Below are 27548 nucleotides of genomic sequence, written 5' to 3'. Positions count from 1 at the left end.
CTGGGTAGGCTAGTTTCGGCACCTAGATTGTACTCTGATATTTCTTAATAAGAAAACCCTCAGATCGCTGCACCGGTTTTTCCGCATTGGGTTTTTCTGGGGACATTAGTCCAAAAATAATAGTGTCATGTGGTGTGTTTGTTCTTTTTTCTTTTAGTTGTTGATCTGTAATATGTTGAGCATGCACTAGTGTTTATTTTCAGTATTTACATTGTAAATAACTTGTTAAGAAAAACAATAAGTAGGTAGGAATAAATCAGATAAAGTGTACGGAGGGTTTCTAATTAAGTAAACTTAGAAACTTCAACACGTATTTCACATGTCAGACAAGACACATGTCCAACATGAGGTTGACTTGTGTATAGTTTGTAGGATGAGTTTGACTAGTGTTGGACATGAGCCCTATTGGTGTCCCGAAATTTGCACGCATGTCTAGAGAAAAAGCATCTTGAAATTGATTTATTGCCTCTTTCTCAACAATTCAGTGATAGGTTTGGAGCTCTCTAAGATTTTGGAGTGCAACTAAGGGTGATTAAGCAAATTTCAAAGGGATTCCAAGTGTTGGGAATTGGATTTGTCTAGGCTCTACTAATGCCATGCAATTAATGGTAATGTTAAATTCTTAAAGTAAAAGTGACATTCTCCTTTGTCTTTCATTTTCATCCTTTTACTTTACCATTAATTGATTCATGATGTTTGAGAGTGGTTCTGACGTCATCGAATTTCATATGGAGAAAGTAGAATTTTAGATCCTAGTTAAAATTCAACAGACTTAACAATTTTCAAGATTTCAGAATAGGAGGTATTGCAATGTTTCCTTTGGAGTTTGTCATGCATGTGGGTATGGAAGTAGCATTTAATTAAGAGGACCAAACCCTCAATGTACCTCGATGTTGGTGGCATTGATTGTTGAATTCCTTTGTCATGACTATAGTAAAAATGTAACCATCACTCAAACAAAATCTTAAATTAACATGTTAAGTTTTTTCTATCTTATTTTAAAGCTTAGAGGGTGATATTGATGATGAGGATCCCAATATAGGAAATGATTTTGATGATATGTAGCACTAGTTATTTGTTGTAGCATGATTTTTTTTGGACTGTACAGGCCATTTAGGGCCTCTTTGTTGATGTATTTTTGGTCCAAAGATGGATTCCACTCAATGCTATTTTGGTTATATGCATTAGTTGTATGATTGAATTTTATCATCATCATGTAAATGTTTTATATATTTCATATTTCATGTGTAATTCACCAATTTGTTATATTTTTTAATTTATAATATATAACGTGTCCATTGTGTCATGTTTCGAGCAATGTTTTGAAACTCCGACTCCGACTCTGACTCTGACTCGGTCGAGGGTCAACTCCGACTCCCACTCCGACTCGGTATCGACTTGGCCGACTCAATTTCAATGACTCGGTCGTTGTAAAAAATACATTAAATATTTATTTTTTATAAAAACACATAATTTTAAAGATTTTCATTCATGTTTCCAAACACACATCATTAGAATATAGATAGAAGACAACATATGATCAAAGTAGGCTCATGAATATATCCATTATATGAAAATGGCACCCAGTGCACTGTCCAATACATACACGATGATGATATAGAGATCAAAACAAAAACACATAACCAAGGAGGCTATAAATGGTCTCTACAACAAAAGTCTGTGACCAGTATTACTGGCTACTGCTAGAGTTGCCAACATCATCTGGCTCAGTGTTACTTGGGAGCGGGAGCGACATTTTCAGAAGCTCCTGGTTTGGGAGCGAATCTCGGAGGAGTTCGACAACAAATGTCACTAACATCAAGGTACATAAAGGGATTGGGGCTCTTGATTAAATACGAGTTCCATACCCTAATACATGACAAAATTCAATGGAAACATTGCAATCCTCCAATCCTGAAATCCTGAAAAACTGATAAGTCCGCTGGATTTTGAATGAAATCTAAAATTCTACTTTCTCCATATGAAATCCAATGAGGCCGGAACCACTCTCAAACATCCCGAGTCATTTCATGGTTATGTTAAAAATTTAAGTAAAAGGATGAAAATGAAGATGAAGGAGAATGCCACTTTTACTTTAAGAATTTAACATTACCATGAAATTTGAATAGCATATCAATACTAGAAGAGGGGAATGGACCCCAAAGACCAAAAAACCAATTAATAAAACCATTTGGAGTCCCCCACACATAAAAAACATAAAAAGAAAATTGTGTTTTTGGGGTTTACTGGCCACATGAAGTGATCCGGCCGAGTTGATACGGACTCGGCCGAGTCATGGCATGACTCGGCAGGGTCAGTATCAACTCGGCCGAGTTGGCTGAGTTAAGACTGACCCGGCCGAGTCATGCCATGACTCGGCCGAGTCCGTATCAACTCGGCCGGGTCACTTCATGCGGCCAGTAAACCCCAAAAACGCAATTTTTTTTTCTTTGTTTATATGTTTTTTCTGAGTGTGGGGCATGCCATGACTCGGCGGGGTCAGTCTTAACTCGGCTGACCGAACCGGTTCGACGGCCGAGTCGCAAATTTTTTTACCGGCTCGAATCAACTCGGCCGAGTCGCTTCCAAGCCTATCGGCTTTTAAAACACTGGTTTCGAGGGGTCTGTTGTCGCACAGAATGTCTAGGCACCACGACAACGGCTCAGATCGGGGGCTGTCACCCTGATACCCAATCTCTCCGTTTAAGCTGTCTCCCTACAACAAGCTAAGGGGGGTAGACCTTATGGAAAAATGGAATGAAGAAGAACTAGTTATGAACCAACCAGTTCGGGAGACACAATGAAGCGATCAAGTACTTGATTAAGATTTAGCAAGACTTATATAATTTGATTAGATTTTAAAAGATTGATACCAGTGCGTTATGGAGTCAACGATCTTGCTAGGGAAATTAAGACCAAGTAATCGATTAGCAACTGCTGCTTAGATGAATGACTATCTTATATGAAATGTAGATCCTAAAACTAATGTGAGATGCAAGAATTTTGGTTAATTTTAGTTAAATGCCTATTTAAATGTGAATCTTTCAATCCTTTCCGTGTTGAGCTTGATTTCGTAGTAATTGGCAGAGAGAAGATAAGGCGAAGCACACTAAGGTGTGATTAATGATACCTCTCCTGAAAATCTAACATACCCAGTGCCTTTCGGCGCTGCAGAGCGCTGTGGCTTTGACAACTGCAAGGTCACCATTTTAAGTACTATTAAAAGCAGAGTTCTCAAGCAAATATAGATGGATACCTATCTCTCTATCGACCAAGCTTATGCTTGGAAGTAAATTTTATTTATGCAAAGCTAACTTATATGCGAATGCACCAGATGATGAAAAGATGAGATGAAGTTAGATTTAAGGATGAAAAGTGCTTATGCTACGATTTGATTCAGAGTTATATATCAAAGCCCTTAATTGTCAAAATGAATGTTCACTTCACTAGACAAAGATTGAAAGGTAAACTTCTTAGCAATGTCACATTTAAACCACAAGCTTATTTCAAATGCAATTATAGCTCAAAGAGAACAAAAGCGTTTTCACAAATTAATATCAGATGCTTGAAAAATACTCGGTTTATGAAACAAAAGATATGCATTTTATCACAGTTCCATGACAGAGTACTTAATTTTCAGAAATTGGTTTTTAGGACAGCAGTAAGAAAAACTTTGATATTAGCAATATGACAATGAAAACAGTAAGTTATCAATGATATCTTTATGCCAAAAATTTACTGAAAAGTTTCCAAACTTGCCCACATGAATTATCAAAATTTTTTACCCTGTTATGATGTGATTTCCAGAATTATATCAGATCTGATATACTTATTACGGCCAACAATTAAAACATGAAATAAGCCTAATGATGAATGCCCGACTCAAGAAATTAATTCCTTAATGTATTAGACAATTTAGGAATTGATTTTAGGCTAACCCACATGAAATTTTGCTATTCTTATATTTCAGACTTTAGAAATAGAATTATTCAGAGACAATAGTCACTCAAAATGTAGATCTAGGCCAAATTTTTTATACACATCAAACATAAATGACTTATTAATGTATTTAGCAATTTTTTTAGTTAATTTCAAACCACTTAGATGTGTTTTTCACCACTATTAGAAAGGTATATGACTGTTGTAGCAAACAGTGAGGAAAAAGATGGTTTAGAGATCAAACCCTTAGGCCCTAGGCCTTGAAAATCACTTGCCCAAGTTGCCAAAAAAAATTCAATACCTGAAACACAAATTTTTACCAAATTTTCTGCAAAAACCCACCAATGATTAGCTTCAGAAAATCAAATATTCAAATCAGAAATGGAGCAAGGGGAATCTAGGGCCAATGAGAGCTAGCACATGGCCAATAGAACTAGCGTTGGGCTAGGAGAAGGCAGATCTGGGCTTAGGAGCCCCAAAACTTGAAACCCTTGTTGAAAAAATTATTTTGCTTCAGATCTTCAAATTTATTGCAAAATCTTTAATGGCTGGCCCTGCAAACAAATTTGGGACAAGATATTGCCCTCTAGGGCCTAGATCTGTCTCAAAACCCCTAGATCTGAAGATTTTCTTGGCTGATTTCTCATATCTATTCCTGCAAACAATTTTTGAACCCAGATCTTGCCCTCCAGGGTCTAGATCTAGCTCAAATCTGAAGATTTTCTTGGCTGATTTCTCAGATCTATTTCTTCACAAGTAAGAAGAGAAACCCAATACCCAATATGTACAAAAATAGAGAAAATCCCAAAAACCCAAGTGTTAAAATTCAAAATTATGTTACAAAATTTCAAATCTACACAAGTAAATAACAGATCTATACAAATAATATACAGATCTATACAAATAATTTACAGATCTATTAGATTTGAGGAGTATGAGTCCAACTCCGCTCCCAGATCTGATAATCTAAGGCTTTTAATAGCCAAATCTATCAAAATTTTATAAAATATTTAAAATATTTTGAAATTTTAGAGAGGTACTAGCCCAAAAATATTCTGCAGAAAAAATATTATCGTTAGATAAATCCTGAGGCTTATATGAAGTAGGCTCTTTAGAAAATATGTGTTGAGAGTTCGTTGGTCCAACCGAAGACTATCCCCAAACGCTCAATGAGAACCTGAGAGGTCTTCTGCAAACACTAGATCAACCATCAAATCAAGTAGAGAAATAGAACAACAATAAAATTATGAAGAAATAAAGATACCCGCTACTTCAATCAAAATTAAAAAGGTTACCCTAGATCCAGCAAACTGAATAAGATACCTATATTTAGATTATTTTAAAAGAGCTATTGATTGATAGTTTTCACATAATATTAAGCAGAAATTAAAACAATGTTACCCTAAATTCATGAAGAGGAACACTACAACACGTTGAAACCCCAGAGACTTTTTCATTAATTCAAAAAAGTATATAAGAGAGCTTGAGAGCTTAGGACACGATCCAGAGATCGGATGGATCAACTGACAAATGACCTCCTATTTAAAGGTAAATCTTCCAACGACTAGTTTGAGTGATCCTTGTCAAAGCAATCTCGACCGTTAATGAGGATTAAAATTTCTTTTAATCTCATCCGTCGAAATTTTAAATTCTTGAGGAAATTCGAATTTTTCAATTAAATGCATTTTAATCAATTCAAAAATAAAAAAATTGAGTTAATTTCCTTAAAAAATTGACTTTGACTTAAACCCCAGGGACCAAAGGCTTAAAATTTAGCAAAATAATTAATTTACCTCAGTTCTGGGACCTTTTAAAATTGGAATTTTAAGAACCCACGAATTTTGCTTTTGGAAAATTTAAATTTACTTAGGACTTATAATTAATTAAATTTCTGGCTTAGGATTTTAATTAATTTTTGGTCAGAAAATTTAATTAATTAACCTATGAGGGGATAAATTATTTTTCCAACCCTCAAGGTACTTTACATCATTATTTTCATATCTTTTACATCACAAGGGGGAAAACCCATCTGAAATAGACCCTCACAGACTACCCATTTCTGCGATACAAATATAATCCAACAGACTAAGCAATTTGTAATAAAATAACCTAACCAAATAATTAAGATTATGCCCAAATCACTTTTACATAGACTCGTGTTGAAGTTTCTAAGTTTACTTAGTTAGAAACCCTCCATGCACTTTATCTAATTTATTCCTACCTACTTGTTATTTACTTAACAAGTTATTTACAATGAAAATACTAAAAATAAATACTAGTGCATGCTCAACATATTACAGATCAACAACTAAAGAAAACAGAAACAATCACACCATATAACACCATTATTTTTGGACCAATGTCCTCGGAAAAACCCAATGTAGGAAAACCGATGCAGCTATCTGAGGGTTTTCTTATTAAGCAATATCATAGTACAATCTGGGTACCGAAACTGGCCTACTCAACAGAGAATTTCCTTGGCAGTAATACCCCTCAGTTTCTGACAAATCTCCTGACTGAAACCCCAGATAAACCTTCCGACATCTACTCAGCACCAATCTGCCCCAGAAACCCCAACGTCAGCCTCTCTTTTAACTGTGTTAGCCCCTCTCTGTCTCTCGATGGCCTTGCGTCACCTCGGATAGGTTTGCGTCAGCCTTAGGAGGCCTTGCATCAGCCCTCCGGCCCTCTGCGTCAGTAATGCTAGCCTCTCTGAGGCTCTGCGCAGCTCACGGCTGCCTCTGCGTGGCCTTGTGTGAGCCCTTGCTGGCTTTGTGTCACTCTCCCTAGCTACTGCGCTGCTCTCCCGACACTATCTCTGCCTCTCTGTCTCTCTGTACTCAAATGCCCCTCAACTGCATCTCCCGATCACTAATTCTATCTCTCTTAGGAAACCCCGCTCTAGAGAATAGAATGACTGATCACTCTGGTGTCATCTCCAAGTGACCCTCAAGTCTCTTCTTATATTTTTCCTGTCGACATATCAACGGCCTAGATTAAGTCTCTAATCAACAGCTAAGATTAGATCTGGCTTGATCCATGTCTTTTGGACCATTCTAACAGAGTTTCATATTAATACACATTATTATTTTATTTTCCCTAAGTTTAGACTTAGGGATTCCATTAAAAATATTAATTATTTTAATATCTCCTGAACTGTTTAGAATATGCCCAAACCCTTTCTGGGTATTGGAGATCTCATGTGCCCCAATCTCTCCACCAAATTTCGTGGCTAGAGCACATTCGATGCTACCCCAAATCAACAATTCGATCTATAAAACTAGGACTCGCCTAAGATCTCGGTGACAAAATTCATTCCGACTTTGGGGTAAGGTTGAAGGAAAACTCTGCCGACCATCCAAGAATGGATTGGTGAGACAAAAACCCTTCCGGAATGTAGATCGTCACCAAAAAAATAGGTTTACCTAGGCAATTACATACACGACACAGATCTGCTGAGATTATTTACATCATATACATGCAGAATGGGTTTACATTATAACATAACAATCAGGTTGATGATGAAAGATGGACGGCATGGACACATCGATCAGGCGCTATTTCCCTTGTGAAAAAAGGGGGTGTACTGCTATGGGTCGTTGACACGTAGTGGTCAACAGGGTCATTGTGTCACGTGTCAAAGACTTGTATTTTCGACCTTTGTGTCTCGTGTCCTCATGTCACGTGACTTAGGCAGCCGTACAAAATCTTTGGGACATATTTCAACAACAATCGAGTTTTTACAACAAATTTTGGCAGTGCCATATAGGCTATACACTGCACGAGAACAACTAAGCTTTGCTGTAATTTTTTCTTGTTTTCTCAGAGAGCTATTTTCCTAGTTTGGGAGCCCTTGTAAGCTTGGAGTAATCTTAATGAAACGCTAATATTTGAAGAGTAAAAATTTCTTTGTGTATTTTGGAGATTGGTTTCTTGTAGCTTCTATTGAGTTTTTATTTCTAGTTTAATTTTCAGCAAGTGTATTTGGTTTTGGTATGGTCGTACACACTATATGTTAGTTTTTTTGAACCCATGTTAGATTTAATGTCCAATAAAATTTTCTCAGAACATAAATAAATTGATTTCTTCAGATCTGAAATTCATGACAATACACTGGGTTTCTAACCTAGTATGCCCAACAAAAATAAATAAGTAGAAAACCAGGCACATAAAATTTGTTTGACATAGTTTTACCCTGGAAACCCCAATGTGGGGAAAATAAAAAAACTTGGGCTTTTTATTCAACTTCAAAAAATTGATTACAACAACTACAATATAGGAATTTATAGCAACAAATTTACTTAAGGAATTTCCTTGTACGACCTAGCTAACTTGCTGTATGACCCCCAACATAATTTGGATTGTACGACTAGGTGGTTTTCAGCCTGTACGACCCAACTGAAATCGGCCTACACAACCTAGCCAAATTGACCCAACAATTTTGTCTGGTACGATCTAGTCAATTCGACCTAGTTCAGCCCAGTCAAATCAACCCAGTTCTGCCATGTGGAATCGACCTGTATGGCTTAGGTAATTCAACCTCCTTTTTGCCTGCTTGCTGCTTCTAAAATCAACCTATTTGTTGCTCTTCACTTTGTTGTCAGTTTGACCTCCTCCAGCTGAATGCCCAGTTCTTGTGCCAATCGATCTACCTCTCCAACAACCTATTTCCTCTTTTGTAATTTGTAACCTAATATCCAAAGTGATGGAGGGTTGAGATTGCATCTCCACACTTGAGATCTATAGTCAAGATATAATCTCAAGTTGACTCTTTTAATTTTACAAATGTTGGCCAATAAAGTCAAAAATTAAATCAATGACTTTATGCCTAAGGTCCAAATTTAGGAAATAATTAAATAATTGTGGTAAGAGAATTTTGGTGATTTACTGCATGTCGTGGCACTTGACCAATGCAAAGTACTGAGGCTGTATTTGGTGCTACTGAAGAAATGAAAGAAGAAGAAAACTCAGACAAGTTGTATTTGGATAACTTGATGTTGATATAAGTAGCATCATGATGATTGAGGACCTCGAAGGTTTGTGTTTACTTGTATATATTTGAGGGTTTATTACTGATTGGGATTGTGTTTGTGCAGGATCTCTCCGTAAAAAGGTTAAACATTTGAAGCATGCTTGGATTGGTGGATATATATCTAAAAAGGAGAGATGAAGCATCTTGTGGCAACAAGATGCTTGGGAGGACATCTAGCTGGCCTATGTGTTGATGTCTAGATCTTGAAGTAGGGAGGGTGGCGTTGGTCATGGAGCTTCGACCTTGGATACGCATCTAGATCCCTAGGTTGGTGTTAGAGCTTATAAGCCTGATGGTACCTAAAGTGGGTAAAGCTTGAGTACACATTAGTCCCACTTGATTAGAGTACCTTGGTTAGGTATCTAATTTGTAGCATTGTGTGTGCTGTAACTCTTCATAGAGTATATCATTTTGAGATCTTCCATGTACCTCTATAATTATGAATACCTCCCTAGTTAAGAGGGAGTGTTGAAAAATGTAACTAGTGTCGGTCTTCATAATTGTATTTGAGTCATGATGTAGTATATTTATCAAAAGAAAGAAAAATAATTTTTATTATAAAAGAAATTGACTTATTAAAGCATGGGTTTCATGCTTGGGTGAATGGTTAATAGGTCAAAGCCTCCACTGCAGGCTTCTAGGGTTTGTGTTAAGAGTCCTTGTCCTTTTCGTTATGTAACAAACCCTTCTTGGGCTTTATTAGTCAAGAAATAAATTTATTTTGATGTAAATTAGTTCTTCTAGGCCTCCTCCACTAGGTCAGCCTCAAAGAAGAACAAATTGGCCTCATTAAGGGAATTTGACCTCATGGAAGCAGTATAAATAGAAGCAACTCAACCTCATTTGGAGCACACTCACTCAAGTTTGATTTGCAATAGCTGGAAGTAGTAAAAGGGCCTAAAATTCAAGGAAGGAGGAGGAAAAGTTAGCGAAGGAAAAGGAAGACATTGTCAAGCAAAAAAAGGTCGAATTTTTCTTTCTTTGTCTCACATGTGCAAAGGAGTTGAAGCTATGGAATGGCCAAAATTGCAGAATTGTCGCTGGGCTGAAATTCTGAAGTAGCTGGGTCGAAAATCTGAAGTAGTTGGGCCGAAAGTTTGTCTTTGATGCAGTTGATCTTTGGAGTTTGAAAGGACAGTTTGAGGGCTGACTTGGTGGAGTGAGAAGAGTCTTTTGTTAGGTCTAAGGTCTTGGTCTATCTCAATTTGATTAGTGGAAGAGTTTGACTGGGTTTTCCCCTAGAGAGGGGTTTTAGCCCTGGTTGAGTGCCTACATCTGGTGTCGTTGATCTTCATGTTTTGATTTGATGATTGCTTGATGAAAATAAGATAAAAGAAGAACATAAAGAAAGTTAATAAGAATACAAGAATATCACAAGTAATTATCAACATAAGAGAATCTTTCTGCCTTTCTGATTTTCTAACATAGAATCGCCTTCCAAGCTACATTTTGAGTTAACATATTGTGCACTAGAACAACCAGGTTTTGTTGTAATTTTGTTTGTTTTCTCGAAGGCTATTTTTCTAGTTTGGAAGCCCTTGTAAGCTTGCAGTAATCTTAATGAAAAGCTGATATTTGAGGAGTGGAAATTTCTATGTCTATTTTGGAGATTGGTTTCTTGTAGTTTCCATTGTTTTTTTTATTTCCAATTAAATTTCCAGCAAGTATATTTAATTCTATGAGTTGAAGAATTCAATTTAAACTATTTTTTCATTAGGTAAATCAAAGGAGAGTTATTTGCCTAGATTGTTGGAGTAGAGGTTTTAACACTTTTGCACATGAGTTTTATTTGCAACCACTTATACATTACATAGGAGACGTTGGTGGTTTGGTTTTAGGAATCTTTGTCTACTATACTAGAACTATTCGAGCTCTACTGAACAACATTGTCTCTTTGGCAAGAACTCTCAATTTTGCCCCTCAGTTTTTGTTGCCGGAAACTTCTTGATTGCATCCTTTGCCCCACAAGTTATATATGGCTTGGAAGAAGCCACAACAGGCTCTGTTGTTATATGTGCAATTTCTTACAATTTTATCTTTCCTTGGAAGTTTCCTCTGGTGTCAAAGTGGTCGAGGATTTCAACAGGTGAAAGATTATGAATAACGTTAATATTTGTTGAGTTGAGTGAAAATAGACTAGTGAAATTGTGAATTAGTTTGGGTAAAATGGATGTTCTTGACAAATTTCAAGGATACTCTAGGAAGATTCCAAGGATAACCCAAGCATATAGCTTCAGTTTTGACAATCATGGACATGGATGGTTTGAACAATATGATCATTTTGCCCATCCATTATTTTTGTAATGCATTGAATCTAAATTTTTTGTACAAGTTGAAACTAAAAACTGTGAAAATTTCTAACCCGAAATTCCACTGCAGTAACTGATTTATTTCACCTACTTATTTCTCACAATAAGTTATTTACGAAATCCCTTCAACAAATATTAAAATAAATTCTATTGCAGTTATCACATAATTTCATAGAGAAAATAACAAGCACAATAACCAATCACATCAACACAGTTATTTTTGGACAATTGTCTCCGAAAAAACCAATTGTGGGAAAACCGGTGCAGCAGATAAGGGTTTTATTAATCTTCAACAACAATCACTTTTACAAGGAATGATTTTACAGAGAAACTGAGACACTACTGAGAGAAAACACCTGAGACAAGGTTCATCCCTTTCCTGGAAACTTTCTGACACCCTGGAGACCCTTCTCCCAGCTCTGCGTCACTTTTGCGTCACTTTGCGTGGTTCTGCGTCCCTCTGCGTCAGCCTGCGTGAGGACTGTGTCTCCTGGACTGCATCTTCCCTTTGCGTTGTCTCTCAATACCTCTGCGTCACCTCCTTCTCAGTGACTGACTGCTGCTGATGCCCTTCTCTTCCTCCACCCTGCAACTCTCCATCTGAAATCGATCTCCTTCTCTTTGAGAATCGATTTTGCTTGGGATACTGAGTATTCGCTGGTTTCTTTCCAAATGATCCTCAAGTCTTCTCTTATACTTTTCTTGTTGATGAATCAACGGCCAAGATTAAGTCTCCAATCAACGGCGAAGATCAAAACAGACTTGATCCTCGTCTCTTAGAAGCTTCTCACCCTTATCTTTATTAATACCCATTAATATTTTTATTTTCCTAAGTTTAGACTTAGGAACCCATTAAAAATATTAATTATTTTAATAAGTCCTCATCCGGGTGGAATTTCTTCAAACGATTTCTGGGTCTTGGAGATCTCATGTATTCTAAAGACTAAACCCTCCACAAAATTTTGGAGCTAGAGCACATTCGATGGTACCAAAAATCAACAAAAACATGGGTTTTGTATGATGGCTTTCAATTTGGATTTCTGGTGATTTAGATATTGTATTTTCAATGGTAAAATTATAAGAAGCAGTTTCCATGTCAAGAAGACAGAAAATGCAACATTTTGAAAGGGCAATTTTTGTGGTTATTCTCGTTCTTTCTCATTTTTTGAATCATCTTAGATTTTACATATTGTATGTGGGTCTCGAGGAGTCATTCATGTTTAGTGCTTGCACGATCCCAACCTCAAGCATTGTGAAAATAATCATATAATAGCGACTTGGATTGGGTACTAAATGTTTAAATAAATTCCTCTTCAATCCTCTTCTTAATCTAAAATATGAATTTAATCTCTTTACAAAACCAAAGTATTTTATAGTGGTTTTCAACACTACTATAAAATTTGCAAAACCTATTGAGAAGGGTACGCCTTTTATGTTTAACATAATCATCATTTACAAGAAATACAAGGACAAAAAACCTGCTATGAAGACAGTTCTTAGTCTGATAGATCCTTCATGGACCTTATTATAAATTGAAAGTAGTTACAGTTAAGTTTCTTAAAGCTAAAGCTCATGTCTAGTGGCCAATAATGGAATGTCACTCAGCCCTTTTTAAAATTGCTTAATATTTTTCATAATTGGCAAGTATAACTTGTCATGCTGATGAGCTTGAAACAACTACAAATGTTAATAGTGAATTCTGCATATATCCCCTGAAAAATTTGGGTTGTGCTCTAGCTGTTCTAGGTACACGTTCCCCGGTCCCCGCCATTCCCCCATTTGCAACACCAGTGCAACATAGGTACTTTCTTTAATACTACATCTATCAACAATTATCATCTTAGTTAAAATTCTCAACTGGTATGATGCTATATTCTGGGTGTTATCTGTTCTTGGTTGTATACTATGGTGTGAATTTGTGAAGAATGATCTTCGATGTTGACTTTAATTGTTTTTCTACATTTATGGGAGTCATCGTTACTTTACAAAACAGTATACTGTTCTAAGTCCACTACAAATCCTATGGTAATATTTTGATGTATTTAGGGAGCTACCTTAATTTGACAATAGATGAAATAAATCACAATAGAATGTAGCTAACAAGTAAATCACAATATATGACATATAGGCTAGCGACTTCTGCAGGACTGTACATTTATGGACTATAACCTTTGCCCTATTGTGATCTAGTGGGAAGCCAGGATTTGGTATTCCACTGCCATAATGTAGTTTGAAAATGTTTTAACTGATCTTTTGATTTCAAAGATATTTCATGGTTCTTTCATAAATGGAGTCACACTTATTATTTTTATTTTGACATTAGCGAATAATTTGGGCAAAGCTAATAACTTCAGATAAACAGGTCTAAAGCATAATTAGTCATTCACTTTTTACACTAGATAAAATGACTACAAAAATTCAGATTGATCACAGCAATTTTCATGCTTAGATAATGAAAAAAATGTATCTATTTGGTATTCAGATTCCATATCATGGATTGCTGTTAGAAAAGTCAGTTTTTGATGCAGAACCAATACATTTAGAATTTGTTGAAGAAACGTTGGGAAAGATGCACTGAAGAAAACATTCTTGTTGCTTTTGTTGCAGGTGCATTGTTTCAGTTGGCATTTATTCGGCGCTTGGAAGAGTCAGCTGGTATCCCACATCCTGTATTTTTAAACTGCAAGGCTTTTATCAGATATTTGTTGTATGCTATAGATGTACCAATTCCCAAGAGACTGTTTTCATTGACCAATGCTGTAAAGCTTTTCTTTTTTCTTTCTTTTCTTTAAATGCAACATATATTACAGTATAGATCAATATACATATACATTAAGTTTAACACATCCAGAAGCCAAAAAACAGATACATGAATGATGATATCATCCTCCTTAAATATGAAAGGAGAGTTAGCATATGCACTTCGGTTCCGACTTGAAGAGCTTCTACACATTTCCTAAAAATAGCATTCATGTCTGAAATCTGGATAGCCAGATCAGATCTAAAAGCAGAAACTTCTCCAAAATTGAACTGAGTATTCACCTCATCGTAAGTTGCTTGACAGCGTGGCTTTTATAAGAAAGAGATGCCCGACAGTCTGATCACATCCCACATATTTCTCTCTGCATGTTGGACCATCCATTTGTCTCCAAACACAACCCCTTGGGCCTATCTAGAGAAGAGGAGAGGCAGAGAACACTATACTCAGCAGCAACTCAGACCCAAAACATTTGACAACGTTGCAATTCTACATTACACACAAAGATTTACCAAGAAAGCATAGATCCTTGTAGATTTTTTGACCTAGTCCATAATGTCTTTCTTTCAACTGAAATTAAATACCTGGGAATTCTATTTCAATTTTTCTGGAACTTATTTATTTATTCTTTTATTCGATTTCTCTTTGCAGCTGATGTGTCTATTGAGTTTAGCCATAATATATGATATCTGGAACGTGAAGGCTTGTTTTTTTATTATATGATATGACAGTTTGACAGTTTAACACTAGAATTACAACATCCCTAAACCTTGGCTTAGCCTCAAAATATCAAATTAAAAACTAGTAGTATTACTCTCAGTTTGAATTTGTGATAGTTGGAAATTCAGACTTATTCTTTCTTTGTGAAAATTCCTTAAACCCGGGAATCCCCCTTGCAACAACTGATGATATTTCTCCTACTTGTTACATTTACATGAACAAGTTATTTGCAGTTTCCTACGGCAAACATTGAAATACATACACTGCAGCCTACACCAATTAAATAATATGCCGAAAACAAGAATAGAACAATAGAGAAAAATTCACGCAAGTGACAGTTTTTTTGGACAAATGTCCCTGGAAAAACCCAATGTGGGAAAACCGGTGTAGCAGCTCTGAGGGTTTTATATTATTTAGTAGTTTTTGAATACAACTTTGGATGCCCTTTTGGCAATCCAGTTACAGAGAAAATAAACTGGCAGAAAAACTTAGTGAGACTACCTCACTCTACCTGGCAAGTCTCGTCTGATCCGACAATTGAACCAATTGTCCCTGGCTATCTTTGCGCTGGCCTGGCGTAGGCCTCAAAAGGTTCTGCGTCAGCTCAATTGGGAAACGTTTTCCCTCTTGAGTAGTTTCAAGTGCTCCTGACTCAGAAATGCTAGCTCCCTCAACAAATTTGGACTTCTGCGCCGAAGACTGCACAACTTTTGTGTGAGCCCTCCTAGCTCAGTGTCAAGCTCTGCGTGGGCCCTTCTGGCCTAGCGTCAACCCCTCCTGGGTCTACGCTGCCTCCTCCTGGTGTCCCTCTGCCTCCTCCTGGTGTCCCTTTGCTTCTCTGTCTCTCTGTTGTGTATCTTGGGTCCTGAAGAAGATACTCCAACCCAACTATCCTTGCCCCTCACTGCAATAGCCCACTATCGAAAATCTCCCGGCAGCTCCTCTACTCTGCTTCAGAAAATCATATTTCTGAATTCTCTGTGTGTTTTTCCAAATGACCCTCAAGCCTCCTTAAATAATCTCCTCGTTGACATTCGATGCCCCAAATTAGAAGCTAATCAATGGCTGAGATCATTTCTGCTTGATCCTTGTCTTCTTCTAGAAGTTACATTCACAGTTTATATTAATACCCTTTAATTATTTTATTTTCCTAAGTTTAGACTTAGGGTCCTGTTGTCGCACAGAATGTCTAGGCACCGCGACAACACTCAGATTGGGGGCTGTCACCCTGATCCCCAATCTCTCCGTTTAAGCTGTCTCCCTATAGCAGGCTAAGGGGGGTAGACCCTATGGAAAAATGGAATGAAGAAGAACTAGTTGGGAACCAACCAGTTTAGGAGACACAGCGAGGCGATCAAGTACTTGATTAAGATTCAACAAGACCTAAGATTTGATTAGATTTTAAATAGTTAATACCAGTGCCTTATGGAGTCAACGATCTTGTTAGTGAAATAAAGACCAAGTAATCGATTAGCAATAGCTTCTTAGGAAACAGAGGTATGTAATTTATTTATAATTTCACGATAATTTTTTTTAACAATCGCTTGAAAATATTTACAAAATGTCTTAACATGTAACGAGCATTAAATAGTTCAAGCAATGATGATATATTTTTATAGATGCAAGATATTCAAGAGATGCACAATGTTCTAGCAATTAAATTTCAAGAGATACAAATACTTTAAACAACCACGAAATTTAAATGCTAACCAGTTTAGATGATTATGCTTAGTGACCCAAATCTAGGAAATTCACCACTTTCCAATAGCTAATCTTTAGATATAAAAATTTAAGCACATTTAATTATAGAGAAATGACAAATACCAATACCACAAAAATTCACCATTAGATTTTATCCTTAGCACAAAAGATACCAAGAAGGAATTAAAAATTTGACAAATTTAGTTAGTCCTTTAGGAAATCTTTTTCTCAATATGCTAAGCAAGACTTAATGTGCAGTAAATGATTAATCAAGATTTTCTTTTAATATGACCAAAGTAAATCGAAAGATTAAATATATTTTAAATTTTTTAATGGGCTAGAGGCCACATAAAAAATTCTAAAAATATCTTTTAACGCTAAAAATTTACTTTTGATTTAAAAATTTCAGGATGCCTCAAAATCAAATAAAATTAATTTGAAGGCCCTTTTAGCTTTTTTTTTTTTAAGCTTTTATTTAAATTTTTTTAGGGTTTTTAGATTATTTATATTTTTTTGAAGATTTGAATGATACGAAAAAAAAAATCAAAATTAAACTGAACAATGTGAAAGGAAAAACAAAATCGAAAGCCCTTTTTATGTTTATTTATTTTCTAGATCAACAAACAAAGCTATGAAAAAAACCAAAATCATAAACTAAAAGATATATCGAACCTAACTAAATAAATCGAAAAGGGCTAAATCTATCTCTAATGAAAAATAAAAATCCACCCAAAACCTAACTTACCTCATGCGTTAAACATAAAGTCGAATGTTTTGTTTTAGATGTGAATGTAGGTTTGCGGAAGCTGAAGCTTGCTTGACGGCGGGGAGATGAGGTTTGTTTGTAGGTCGACGACGGGAGAGGAGATTTGCTCGACAGTGATAGCTGCGAGGAGAGGATGCAGGTTTATTGCAGGTGAAGCCGGCGAGGCAACAAGAATGGACACATGGAGGGCTAATGGAAATGCAACAACAAAGTGAAGGATAATAGAAATGGAGAGCGACAGACAACGAAAGGGAATGAAGGCCGGATAGCTCAAAGAGGGAAGGGGATGGAAGGGGATGGAAGGGGAGAATGGAGTGAAAGGAATAGGGCAGCGAGGAATGCATGAGGAAGAAGGGAGATGCGTATAGGTATGAGGGTCGAGGGAGCGAGGGAATGAGGATTCTCCAAGTCGACGGACAGGGTGAGGGCAACGTGGAGCGGAAGGATCGAGCTGTGGATAAGGAAAGAGAACGCTGCTACGAGGATGCTTGTGGCAGTACACAGGTGAGGGGAGAATGTTGAGACTGCAGCGTTGAGGGATTAGCCAGCTTCATCGAGAGGAAGAGAGGAAATGGATTGGTAATGAAAGAAAGGGGCAGCAAATGAAGACGCAGTATATGGCAGCGTACAGGTGATGAGAGCTGCTGATAGATGGAAGGTTAGGCAAGCATGGCGTGAATAAGCGAGGAGGTAAAGTCAAGAAATGAGGGAATACACAGATTTTATAAAGAACTGGACTGATGATTGATATTAGCGAGGGTTTGAAGGAATGCATGCAGGAGGAAGGATCTAAAGTCTTTAGGAGACCCCAGGATGTAGAAAAAAATCGAAATTTTCGACCTCAGGCATAGAGAAATTCGAAAAACCCAAACCCAAGCAGCAAATAGAAAATTTTAATTAAAATTTCAAAACCAATGCCTCAGATTTATTTGAATGAAAACCCTCAAAACTTTTCCCCAGAAAAAATACCCTTAGACTACAAAAATAATGTCCCTTCCAAAGTTGGTTTTGAGGCCAGATCTTACCCTCCAGGGCTAGATCTGGCTTCAAAATTCAAACTTCACCTTCAGATCTGCAACCTATACCTGAAAACACAAACACCCAGAAATCGGATATACAAAATAAATGAAACCCTAGAAAGCCTAGTCAGAAAAGTAAAAACAAAAATTACAGATCTATGCACAGGAACAACAAATCTATCAGATCTGGCGAGTGTGAGTCCAACTCTCCTCCCAAATCTGATAATATAGGGCTCTTTAAAAGCCAGATTTATTAGCTTAGCGCAGGAAAATTTGAAGATTTTAATTTAAACGGAGTTGATTTGCCTAAAACCCTTTATGCATCACCAATAAAAATCTTATGATAAGCCTGGGATCAAATCAAGCTGGGCTCTTCAGAAAATACGAATCAAGAGTTGGCTGGTCCAACTGAAAACTTCCCCGAACGTCTGATGATCTAAAAAATCAAGAAATTCTTCCACAACTCAATTCAACCATTAACACAAAGCGAGAAAACAATAATAAAATTCAAATCTAATAGAGATACCTGCTATTATATTCAAAATTTAAATTACCATTTAAACCCTAGTGATTGAGCAAGATACCTGTGCTCAAACCACTCTCTAGAAAGCTATTATCAATGGCTAAAAAGGAAATCTATGCATGAAAATAACACATCTTACAACATTTCCATGAAGAGTAACACCAGCAGAAATTAACCCCAAAGTCTTTCTTTATTGCTCATGAAAAAGATTACAAGAGAGCTTTCACTTAGCACACGACTCCTAGATCGAATTAACTGAGTGACAAATGACCTCCTATTTAAAGATAAATCCTCCAACGGCTAGTTTGAGTGATCCTTGTCAAAGTAATCTCGACTGTTGATGATGATCAAAATTTCTTTTAATCTCATCTGTCGAATTTTTTTTTTTTTGCTAAGGTGAGAGCGGATCCTTCTATTCAATTGATAAAAAAAGAAATAGTGTACAAAAGGCTTAACCCACAAATATCCGTTAGATCCTGAGCTAAAGATCCAGCGGATGAGAGACAATTCGGGTGGCCAACAAGCACACCATTTAACAAGCAAATCAGACCCGATGGACTCAGTAGATCATAATTGATAATTCGATCGGGTCCATTTTTAACATAACCATTGTTTATTTTCTCCTCCCGAAATCTGTCATAAGCGCGCGATTCCAGATAGGCCGTGCGAATAGCTCGAGCTTTAACCGCTGTTTCGGACCCACCAACAAGCACGATTAATCCTGGCCGTAGAATGACCGCGATTGATCCAACGGTTACGAATCATATCGTGCGGCCTTAACTCACCGATGATTACCACGCGATGAGGGCAGTATTTCCTCCCCACTCTGAGCCACGTGTTGCATGGTGAGTGGAATTGCTTCCAAATGAGAAAAACCACATCCAACCTAACGGTGGTGCGATACACCGGAAACCACTTCGAGGGCGGTAAAGGTACCGCAGGCAAAATGGCAGGGTTTTGCGGCTGCCGCGAAAGACTGGATTCCAGTGCCTAGGCCAAAGGAAGATGAAGATCCCTTCTTCCAGCCATCCCCCTGAAACTTCTGGTTCGTTGTTGCCAATCATAGACCTGCATCCCAAAAGCGACCTTACTTGTGTCATAACTCTGCAAAAAAGTCAACCAGATCCCGTCTCTGTGGCCCTGTTTCGGAATACCTTATTGTCCTCTTTCGCCTGACTAAAACACTCCTCCCTTAATCTATTCTGAGACATCTCTCGCCAAATCAACTTGACCCTATTTTTAGTGCATACCACTCCTTGATTGGCCAAAATGTCCGCCAATTTATTGGCCGTCCTTTGCACATGAGTGAAACTCACTGTGCGTAAGTCTAGGAGGTGAAATTGGATCCTTTGAAAGACCTGGATCAGCCTCCAATGACTTGAGACTTTTTCCGGCTCTGTTCCACAGCATATTCTTTTAACCGAGTTAATGATCAACTCAGAATCGGCTTCAATAATAATATTCTGGAGATTATCCTGCTTCAGGAAATCTAAACACTGTTCAAGAGCCATTAATTCAGCCATATTGTTTGTAGCTCTTCCCAGATGGCAATGGAAAATAAAGAGAATACAACCATTATCATCTCGTAGCACTCCTCCAAAACCAGCAAGACCTGGGTTGCCTTTTGAGGCCCCATCAATGTTGAATTTCAGAAAACCCTGAGGGGGAGGATGCCAATAATCTGGCTTATTTGCTGGATTCATAACCTTCCTATCCATTCCCTGTGGTATAAGCCCCTGCATACCCAGCTGACGAAGTATCTGCATCTCATTTTCTGAAGGTGGATTTTTTGGGGAGTTTTGCACAATAGTGCTAACTGTCTCCTTGAGCTGTCTTAAGATCTGCTCAAAAATGTGTTGGGTGGTGTTGTGTACATTTTTGAAGATTCTATTGTTCCTTTCTTTCCAAACATTCCAAATTATGAAGCCTGGAGTTAAAACCCAAGCCAAGTGAAGAAACTCATACTCAGAGAAGTTTCGTCTCTAGTTATTTAGGGTGTTGATAATGCTTTCTTTGTCCCTGTCCGTCTGTTGGAAAATTGTGGCAAAAGTGTCCCACAACCTAGAGGTAAAGATGCAGTGATTGAGAAGGTGCTCCATTGTCTCCTCTTGGGCTTCACAGAGCTGCCATCTAGAAGGTCCCAGAACACCCCTCTTCCTAATATTTTCCCAAGTAAGTTTTCTTATGATGTACCAACCACATGAAGAGTTTAATTTTCATCCAACCTTGATGCCTCCAAAGGTTCTGCCAAACCCTGTCCGATACATTGGAATCCAGCTCAAGGAATATCTTCTTGGCTTCCTTAATATTGAAGGTACCTTCTTTATTGTTGCCCCATCTAAGTTGGTCATGCCCCTCTGAAACAAGAATCTTCCTTTGGTCCAAAATTGTCAATAGTGCATCTGCTTTTGCTTTCAAGGGGTTGTCATCCCCGAATTCTATATTCTTCCAGGTTCTCCATTTGTCTTCTATACTGGTTTGTTCCCAAAAATCTTTAACCTTGAAAAACCCTTTGGTATCCGTTCGTTTTTTAAGGTCCAGAAAGTCCTCTTTTAACAATGTAGGTTCTTGTTGCCATTTATCCTCCCAAAACAGAGCAAGGTCTCCTTCTCTGATTTCCCAGAAACTGTTTTTCTGCACTAAGCCTCTATTCTCCCAGGCCTTATTCCAAATGTGGGATCCTTTTATGATTCCCGTCATCCTTATGTGATCATTATCTTGCCAAGTGCTAGCATATTTTTCTTTCCAAACACTAGCCCACTGAGCCTTTGGATCTTTCACCCAACGCCACCATAATTTTGCCCCTAAAACCTTGCTGAGTACATCTGGATCATCCAATCCAAGACCCCCATGGGTTTTCGGTTTACATATCTTATCCCAGGCTACCAAGGCCCATTTCTTTCTCTCCTACCCCTTCCCCCAAAGAAAGTCTCTTTGAATGGTTTTAAATTGATGTAAAACTCCCTTTGGAGCTGGAAGTGTTGAAAGCATGAAAATGAGGATTGATTGCAAAACAGCTTTTGTAAGCACCAACCTACCCGCCAAGTTTAAAGATCTGATGGTCCATTTTATGATTTTATCCTGTATCTTATTAATTATCGGCTCCCAGATGCTTTTGTGCAAAGGTTTATCAGTTAGAGGAACTCCCAGGTACTTGGAAGGAAGGACCTCCCTTTGAAAGCCCAGAATTCTGGAGATATTTCTCTAAATAGCGATATTAGTATTAAAGAAAAAAATCTTAGATTTGGACAGATTTACCTCCATACCTGTGGCCATGGCAAAGTCACACAGGATTTGTTTATAAGCAAGAGCTTCTTTTACCGTGGGGACTCCCTGCAACATAGTGTCATCAACAAATTGTTGATGGGACAAAGCTTTTCCAGTTTCAGAAAGTTGGATACCCTTGATGTTACCCCCTTCTTTCGCATGCTTGATAGACCGCCCAAGTCCTTCCATCATGAGGATAAAGAGAAAGGGAGAGAGCGGATCTCCCTGTCTGAGACCTCTTGAAGGAGTAAAGGTCTTGGAAGGAGAATCATTGACCAAAATTGAAAAGCTGGAAGAAGTGACTAGTGCCGTAACCCATCTTACCCAATTATGATCAAAGCCAAAGGCTAGAAGGACCTTCCTAATATAGGTCCAATTCAACTTATCATAAGCTTTGGCAAGGTCCAATTGCATAATCATTCCCGCCTTGCTATTGCTTAACAATGAATGCACCACTTCATGCGCTTGAATGATGTTGTTGAGAATTTGTCTACCCTCCACATAACCTGATTGCTCCACAGAAACTAGAGTAGGAAGAAGGGGTTTAAGTCTATTGGCAACCACTTTGGATATTATTTTATACACCACATTGCACAAAGCTATGGGTCTGAACCTGTCCGGAGTCTGAGCATTATCCTGTTTGGGGATCAAGGAGATGAAAGAAGTATTGAGCGCCTTCAGAATGGTTCTATTCAACCTGGAATCCTCCACTACATTCATAATATCTTGTTTAACAATGCTCCAATAGGCTTTAAAGAAATCCACATTGAAACCATCAGGGCCTGGCGCTTTGCCATTCTACATCTCCTTAACGGCCTCACTGACCTCCTCTTCAGTCACTGGCCTGTTGAGATTGAAATTATCCTCTCTTGATACTAGTCTAGGTATATGCCTTGTTAAGTCCCTGATAAAATGATCTCTGTCTGCAGTGGTCTCCTTCGCTATACCTTGAAAGTGCTGGACTAACACAGTTTCTATCTCTTCATGGGAATTGCGAAGATGACCTCCCTCGTCCTTGATTGAAGAGATCCTATTATGGGATCTGTTTGCCATGGTGGATCTGTGGAAAAAACTGGTGTTTCGTTCCCCTTCTTTTAGCCATTGAACTCTAGATTTTTGTCTCCAATATATTTCCTCTTGTTTACATAAGTTCTCCCAGTTGTGATGAAGTTTGGTGGATTGTTCATCTCTGCCTCTATCAAAGCCCTCTGTAATAAGAGTTTGATTGAGTGTCTGCATTTTATCTTCAACCTCTTTTTTCGCTGCAAAAATATTGCCAAATACATTCTTGTTCCAGTCTTTGAGAGCTTGATGTATTTTAGTCTTTTGTGGAGCAGAAACATTCTTGTTCCCTAAATATGCAGATCTTCTTTCCACCATCTTGTTATAGTGCTGATGAAATCTGGGTGGATGAGCCAGATATTCTCAAATCTGAAAGGTCTATTCTTGGGGCTACCAATGCCCTGTACCTCCATTTGAACAGGCCAATGGTCGAGCCACCAAAGGGGAGAATTCTCACTATCATTTCCTTGTCTGTGAGCATAAGGTCCTCCAAAATTATGAATTTGTCTAACTTCGAGGCTACTTGAGACTCCCCTCCTCTCTTGTTGTTCCATGTAAAGAGGCCATTATTCATTTCAGTGTCAACTAGCTTCATATTATCTATGAAAGCTTGAAAAGCTGTAGAATCTTTGCTTAATGTTCTTGTTCCCCCTTTTTTTCCGAAAGCGATTTGATCATGTTGAAGTCCCTGCCCAAGATCCATGCAACTCCTGCATGTCTATCTCTTAGTTCTACAAGAGAATCTAGAAATATGAGTTTATCATCCAGTCTTTGTGGGCCATAAACATTCGTGACCAAATAAGTCTCGCTGTCTCCCACAGGTTGAATAATCACTGATAAATAATTCCTAGATGCCTCAGCATCTATTATGCCAATCTTTTGGGGGTTCCAAAGAGTGAGTATGCCTCCTGCTGTATTATCTGCTTTAACTTCTAGAAACTCAAATCTATTGAGCCATTTGCTATGAATTTCTTTGATTTTTTGAATGGAACATTTAGTTTCCTGGATAAAGATCATATCCGGAGCTTCTTGTTTCATTCTATTGCTAAGTATTCTTTGTTTTCTTTTACTACCTAAACCTCTGATATTCCAAGTTGTGAACTTCATTATTAAAGATTTGTAAAGGAGTAACTGGATAGGTCTTTCATCTTACCTGAATCTATCATTAGCTTTCCACATTCCATCAATAGCTCATTCTGCTTTTTCTTGCCTCTTTTCTTTCCTGGGTTTCTGGGAGCTAATCCTGGTGTGGTTTTCATAGTTTTCACTCCTTCGTTGCCCTGCCTTTCATTGTTTCTTTGCCTTTCCAGCCCTTTGGCCTGAGTTTTCCATAGAAACAACTGCTATAATCTGTTGAACTCTTCTTGAGGTAATGAGTCTACCCCTCCCATGGTGCCCTGTTTCAAGAATCCTTCCAGATCTAGGTTTTCTCTTTCCAGAATCTCCTGCAGTTCATGATCCTCCATTTCCATTTCACTCTGAGTCATTTCTTGATCCATCTCAAGTTCTCCATCGCTCAGCATTGTCTCTTTCTGTTTGGTAACATCTTGTGCTTGTTCCCTATCTTCTTCTTTCTCCTTCTCCCCTGAGCTTCCTTCCATTACCTGATCTGCTTTTGGTATTTCTTCCTCTTCTTCGAGAACTTGGAACCTGTGTAGACTGGCCTGTTGCCCTTCTATTTGCTGTTGCTTTGGCCCCCTTTTGCCCCCTTTTCCTCTATGCCCCACTTTGTGAAAGCTTTCAATGTCTTTCATTGTGGTTGCTTTACTTCTATTCTCTATCTTGCTGAGAGGGCAGTCTCTAAATAGGTGCCCATGCTCATGGCATCTGCGACATCTGAAAGGAATATGTTCATAATCTATTGTTTGCACCCATTCTTGATAAAAAACTTCCAAGATGACCTCATCTGGCAGGGCTCCCGATAGGTCCATATCCACACATATTCGTGCGAAGGAAGTATATTTTCCCCTTTTGGTGGCCTCAGAGGATTTAACAAAACGCCCTAGTTTATTACCTATGGCAAATAACGATTCCGTTTGCCAGTAATCAAGGGGTAGGGAGTAGAGTCTTACCCAGACTGGGATCAAAGTAAAGGTTTCTAGCTCCGGGACAAAATTCATCATCCATGGTGGCATGTAGAGGCCTGCTGCCACATAGAAGTAGGGTCCTCCTTCAAACACTTTGTCTTTGTCCTCAATATTTATAAAGATCACAGTGAAGAAACCCTTTGACCCAAGGTGTAGGTCTATGCTTACTTTCGGTTTCCAATGGTATTTAATCCACGTTTGTAATGCCTTTTCAGTGGGCCATAATCCCATGAATTTACAAATGATAGCATAGGTCCTCATGTGGTCCCTATGCGCCTACAGTCCAGGATCATTTAAAACTATTCTAGGAGTGACCTCAGTCTTGGGTTTATATGGCCCCTTCTGTGCCTTGTTTTTTGCTCCCTGTTTCTTGTCTTCTTCCTCATTGTCTTTTATGCTGTTGACCTCACTTGGTTTGGTAAAATCTTGATCCTCTTCCAGATTCTTTTTCCTTTCTCCTGAAGGCCCTCTGACAGATTCTATAGGTTTCTTACCGCGGCCGGCCACTGCCTGCCTGTAGGAGGGAGTGGAGCTCCCCCCTTTGCATGCCTCCATGAAGCTCAGAAACCTGAAACCCTAGCTATTCATTCGCTGTTCGCTATCCACTGTCCAGGATTCATCAACATTTCCAGTCTAGAAATAATTTTCACTCCTGCCTATGGTTTTGAAAAATATTTTAGTTCATTCGTCGAATTTTAAATATTGAGGAAATTTCGAATTTTTCAACTAAATGCATTTTAATAAATTCAAAAATTAAAATTTTGCATTAATTTCCTCAAAATTTTGACTTTGATTTAACCCCAAGGACCAAAGGCCTAAAATTTAGCAAAATAATCAATTTACCTTAGTCCCTGGTGCTTTTAAAATTTGAATTTTAAGGACCCACGAATTTTGCTTTTGGAAAATTTAAATTCACCTAGGACCTATAATTAATTAAATTTCTGGCTTAGGATTTTTATTAATTTTGTCCAGAAAATTTAATTAATTAACCTATGAGGGGATAAATTATTTTTCCAACCCTCAAGACACTTTACATCATTATTTTCATTTCTTTTACATCACAAGGGGGGAACCCATCTGAAACAAATCCTCACAGACCACCCATTTCTGTGACACAAATATAATCTAGCAGACTAAGCAATTTGTAACAAAATAACCTAACCAAATAGTTAGGACTATTCCCAAATCACTTTTACATAGACTCGATTTATAACATTAGGACTCGCCTAAGATTCTGGTGACAAAATTCATTCCTGCTTTGGGGTAAGGCTGAAGGAAAACTTTGACGACGCAGACATATCGATCGGGTGCAATCTCTTTTGCGAAAAAGGGGGTGTACTGCTATGGGTCGTTGACACGTAGTGGTCAACATCTGGCTCTACTTGGGGACACGTTGTTGCACTGTAGGAATGTGAGAATCCAAAATAGAGGATGCCCCATGGCATCAGATGTCATCTTTGAAGAATAGCTTGAGCATTTGGCCATTCGCAGGTAAGTCAAGTGGTTCGCCATCCAATCTGCTCAAGTGGAATGAATTTGGCCCAACAATGTCTCGGATAATGTATGGTCCTAGCCACAAACTGTCAAACTTCTTATGTTTTCTTGGTTTTTCATTTTTGCGATCCCAAAGGAGAACCATATCTCCAACCTGCAAAGATCTAGATCGAGATGATTTATCAAAGCTTTTCTTAATGTTAGATTGACTTTTACATATATTATCAAAAGCTGTTCTATGAGTTTCATCCAACTCCACAATCTGATCAATTCTATTTTGAACAATATCTTTATTAGTGGAAAAATGCTGAAGGAGTTGATAAGCTGGCAATTTCAGGTGCACAGGTAAGGTTACATCCAAGCCATAAACTAATTCAAAGGGACTTTTACTAGTAGCTTTCTTTTTAGTAATCCTATCTACCCATAAAGCATACTTGATTTTGCTATCCCAAGATCGCTTATTATCTCCTACTATCTTCTTGATAATGGTTATGAGTTTTTATTACTTGATTCAGCAAGTCCATTACCCTGAGGATAGTAATTTGACGAATGAGATATAACAATGCCATACTTGAAACAAAAAGATGAAAATTCTGAAGAACTAAAATCCTTGGCATTATCAGTAGTGATCTTAGCAAGGACACCAAATCTAGTAATAATATTATTTTCAATGAAATACATAATGACTTTTTATTCTTAGCAGGGATGGCTTCAACCCATTTAGTGAAATAATTGGTAGCAGTCAAAATCCATGAGTAGCCATTGCTAGAATTTTCATGAAACTTCCCAATGAAGTCCAGACCCCAATGCTGAAAAGGTGCCTCAACAACGACATGTTGTAAGGGCAGGGCAGCAAGCTTCTGTTTCCCAA

General features: G+C 37.9%; 1 protein-coding gene across 7 annotated transcripts in view; it reads left to right on the top strand.

Annotated features, from left to right (window-relative positions):
* Window positions 1-27548, top strand: part of LOC149240092 (prolyl 4-hydroxylase 1) — a 419466-nt gene that overhangs the window by 65991 nt on the left and 325927 nt on the right. For all 7 annotated transcript variants that reach the window (XM_089373625.1, XM_089373626.1, XM_089373624.1 and 4 more), the window contains exon 2: window positions 13888-13935. In XM_089373625.1, coding sequence (XP_089229751.1) covers window positions 13888-13935 — 48 coding nt within the window. The remainder of the gene's footprint in view (window positions 1-13887; window positions 13936-27548) is intronic.

Source organism: Pinus tabuliformis, chromosome 8 (assembly GCF_031772625.1).
Source record: "Pinus tabuliformis cultivar Carrire ecotype Pingquan chromosome 8, CPIR1, whole genome shotgun sequence".
Classification (NCBI taxonomy): Eukaryota; Viridiplantae; Streptophyta; class Pinopsida; order Pinales; family Pinaceae; genus Pinus; species Pinus tabuliformis.
The sequence above is the reverse complement of the archived record's forward strand: the minus strand, read 5'-3'. Positions and strand labels throughout refer to the sequence as shown.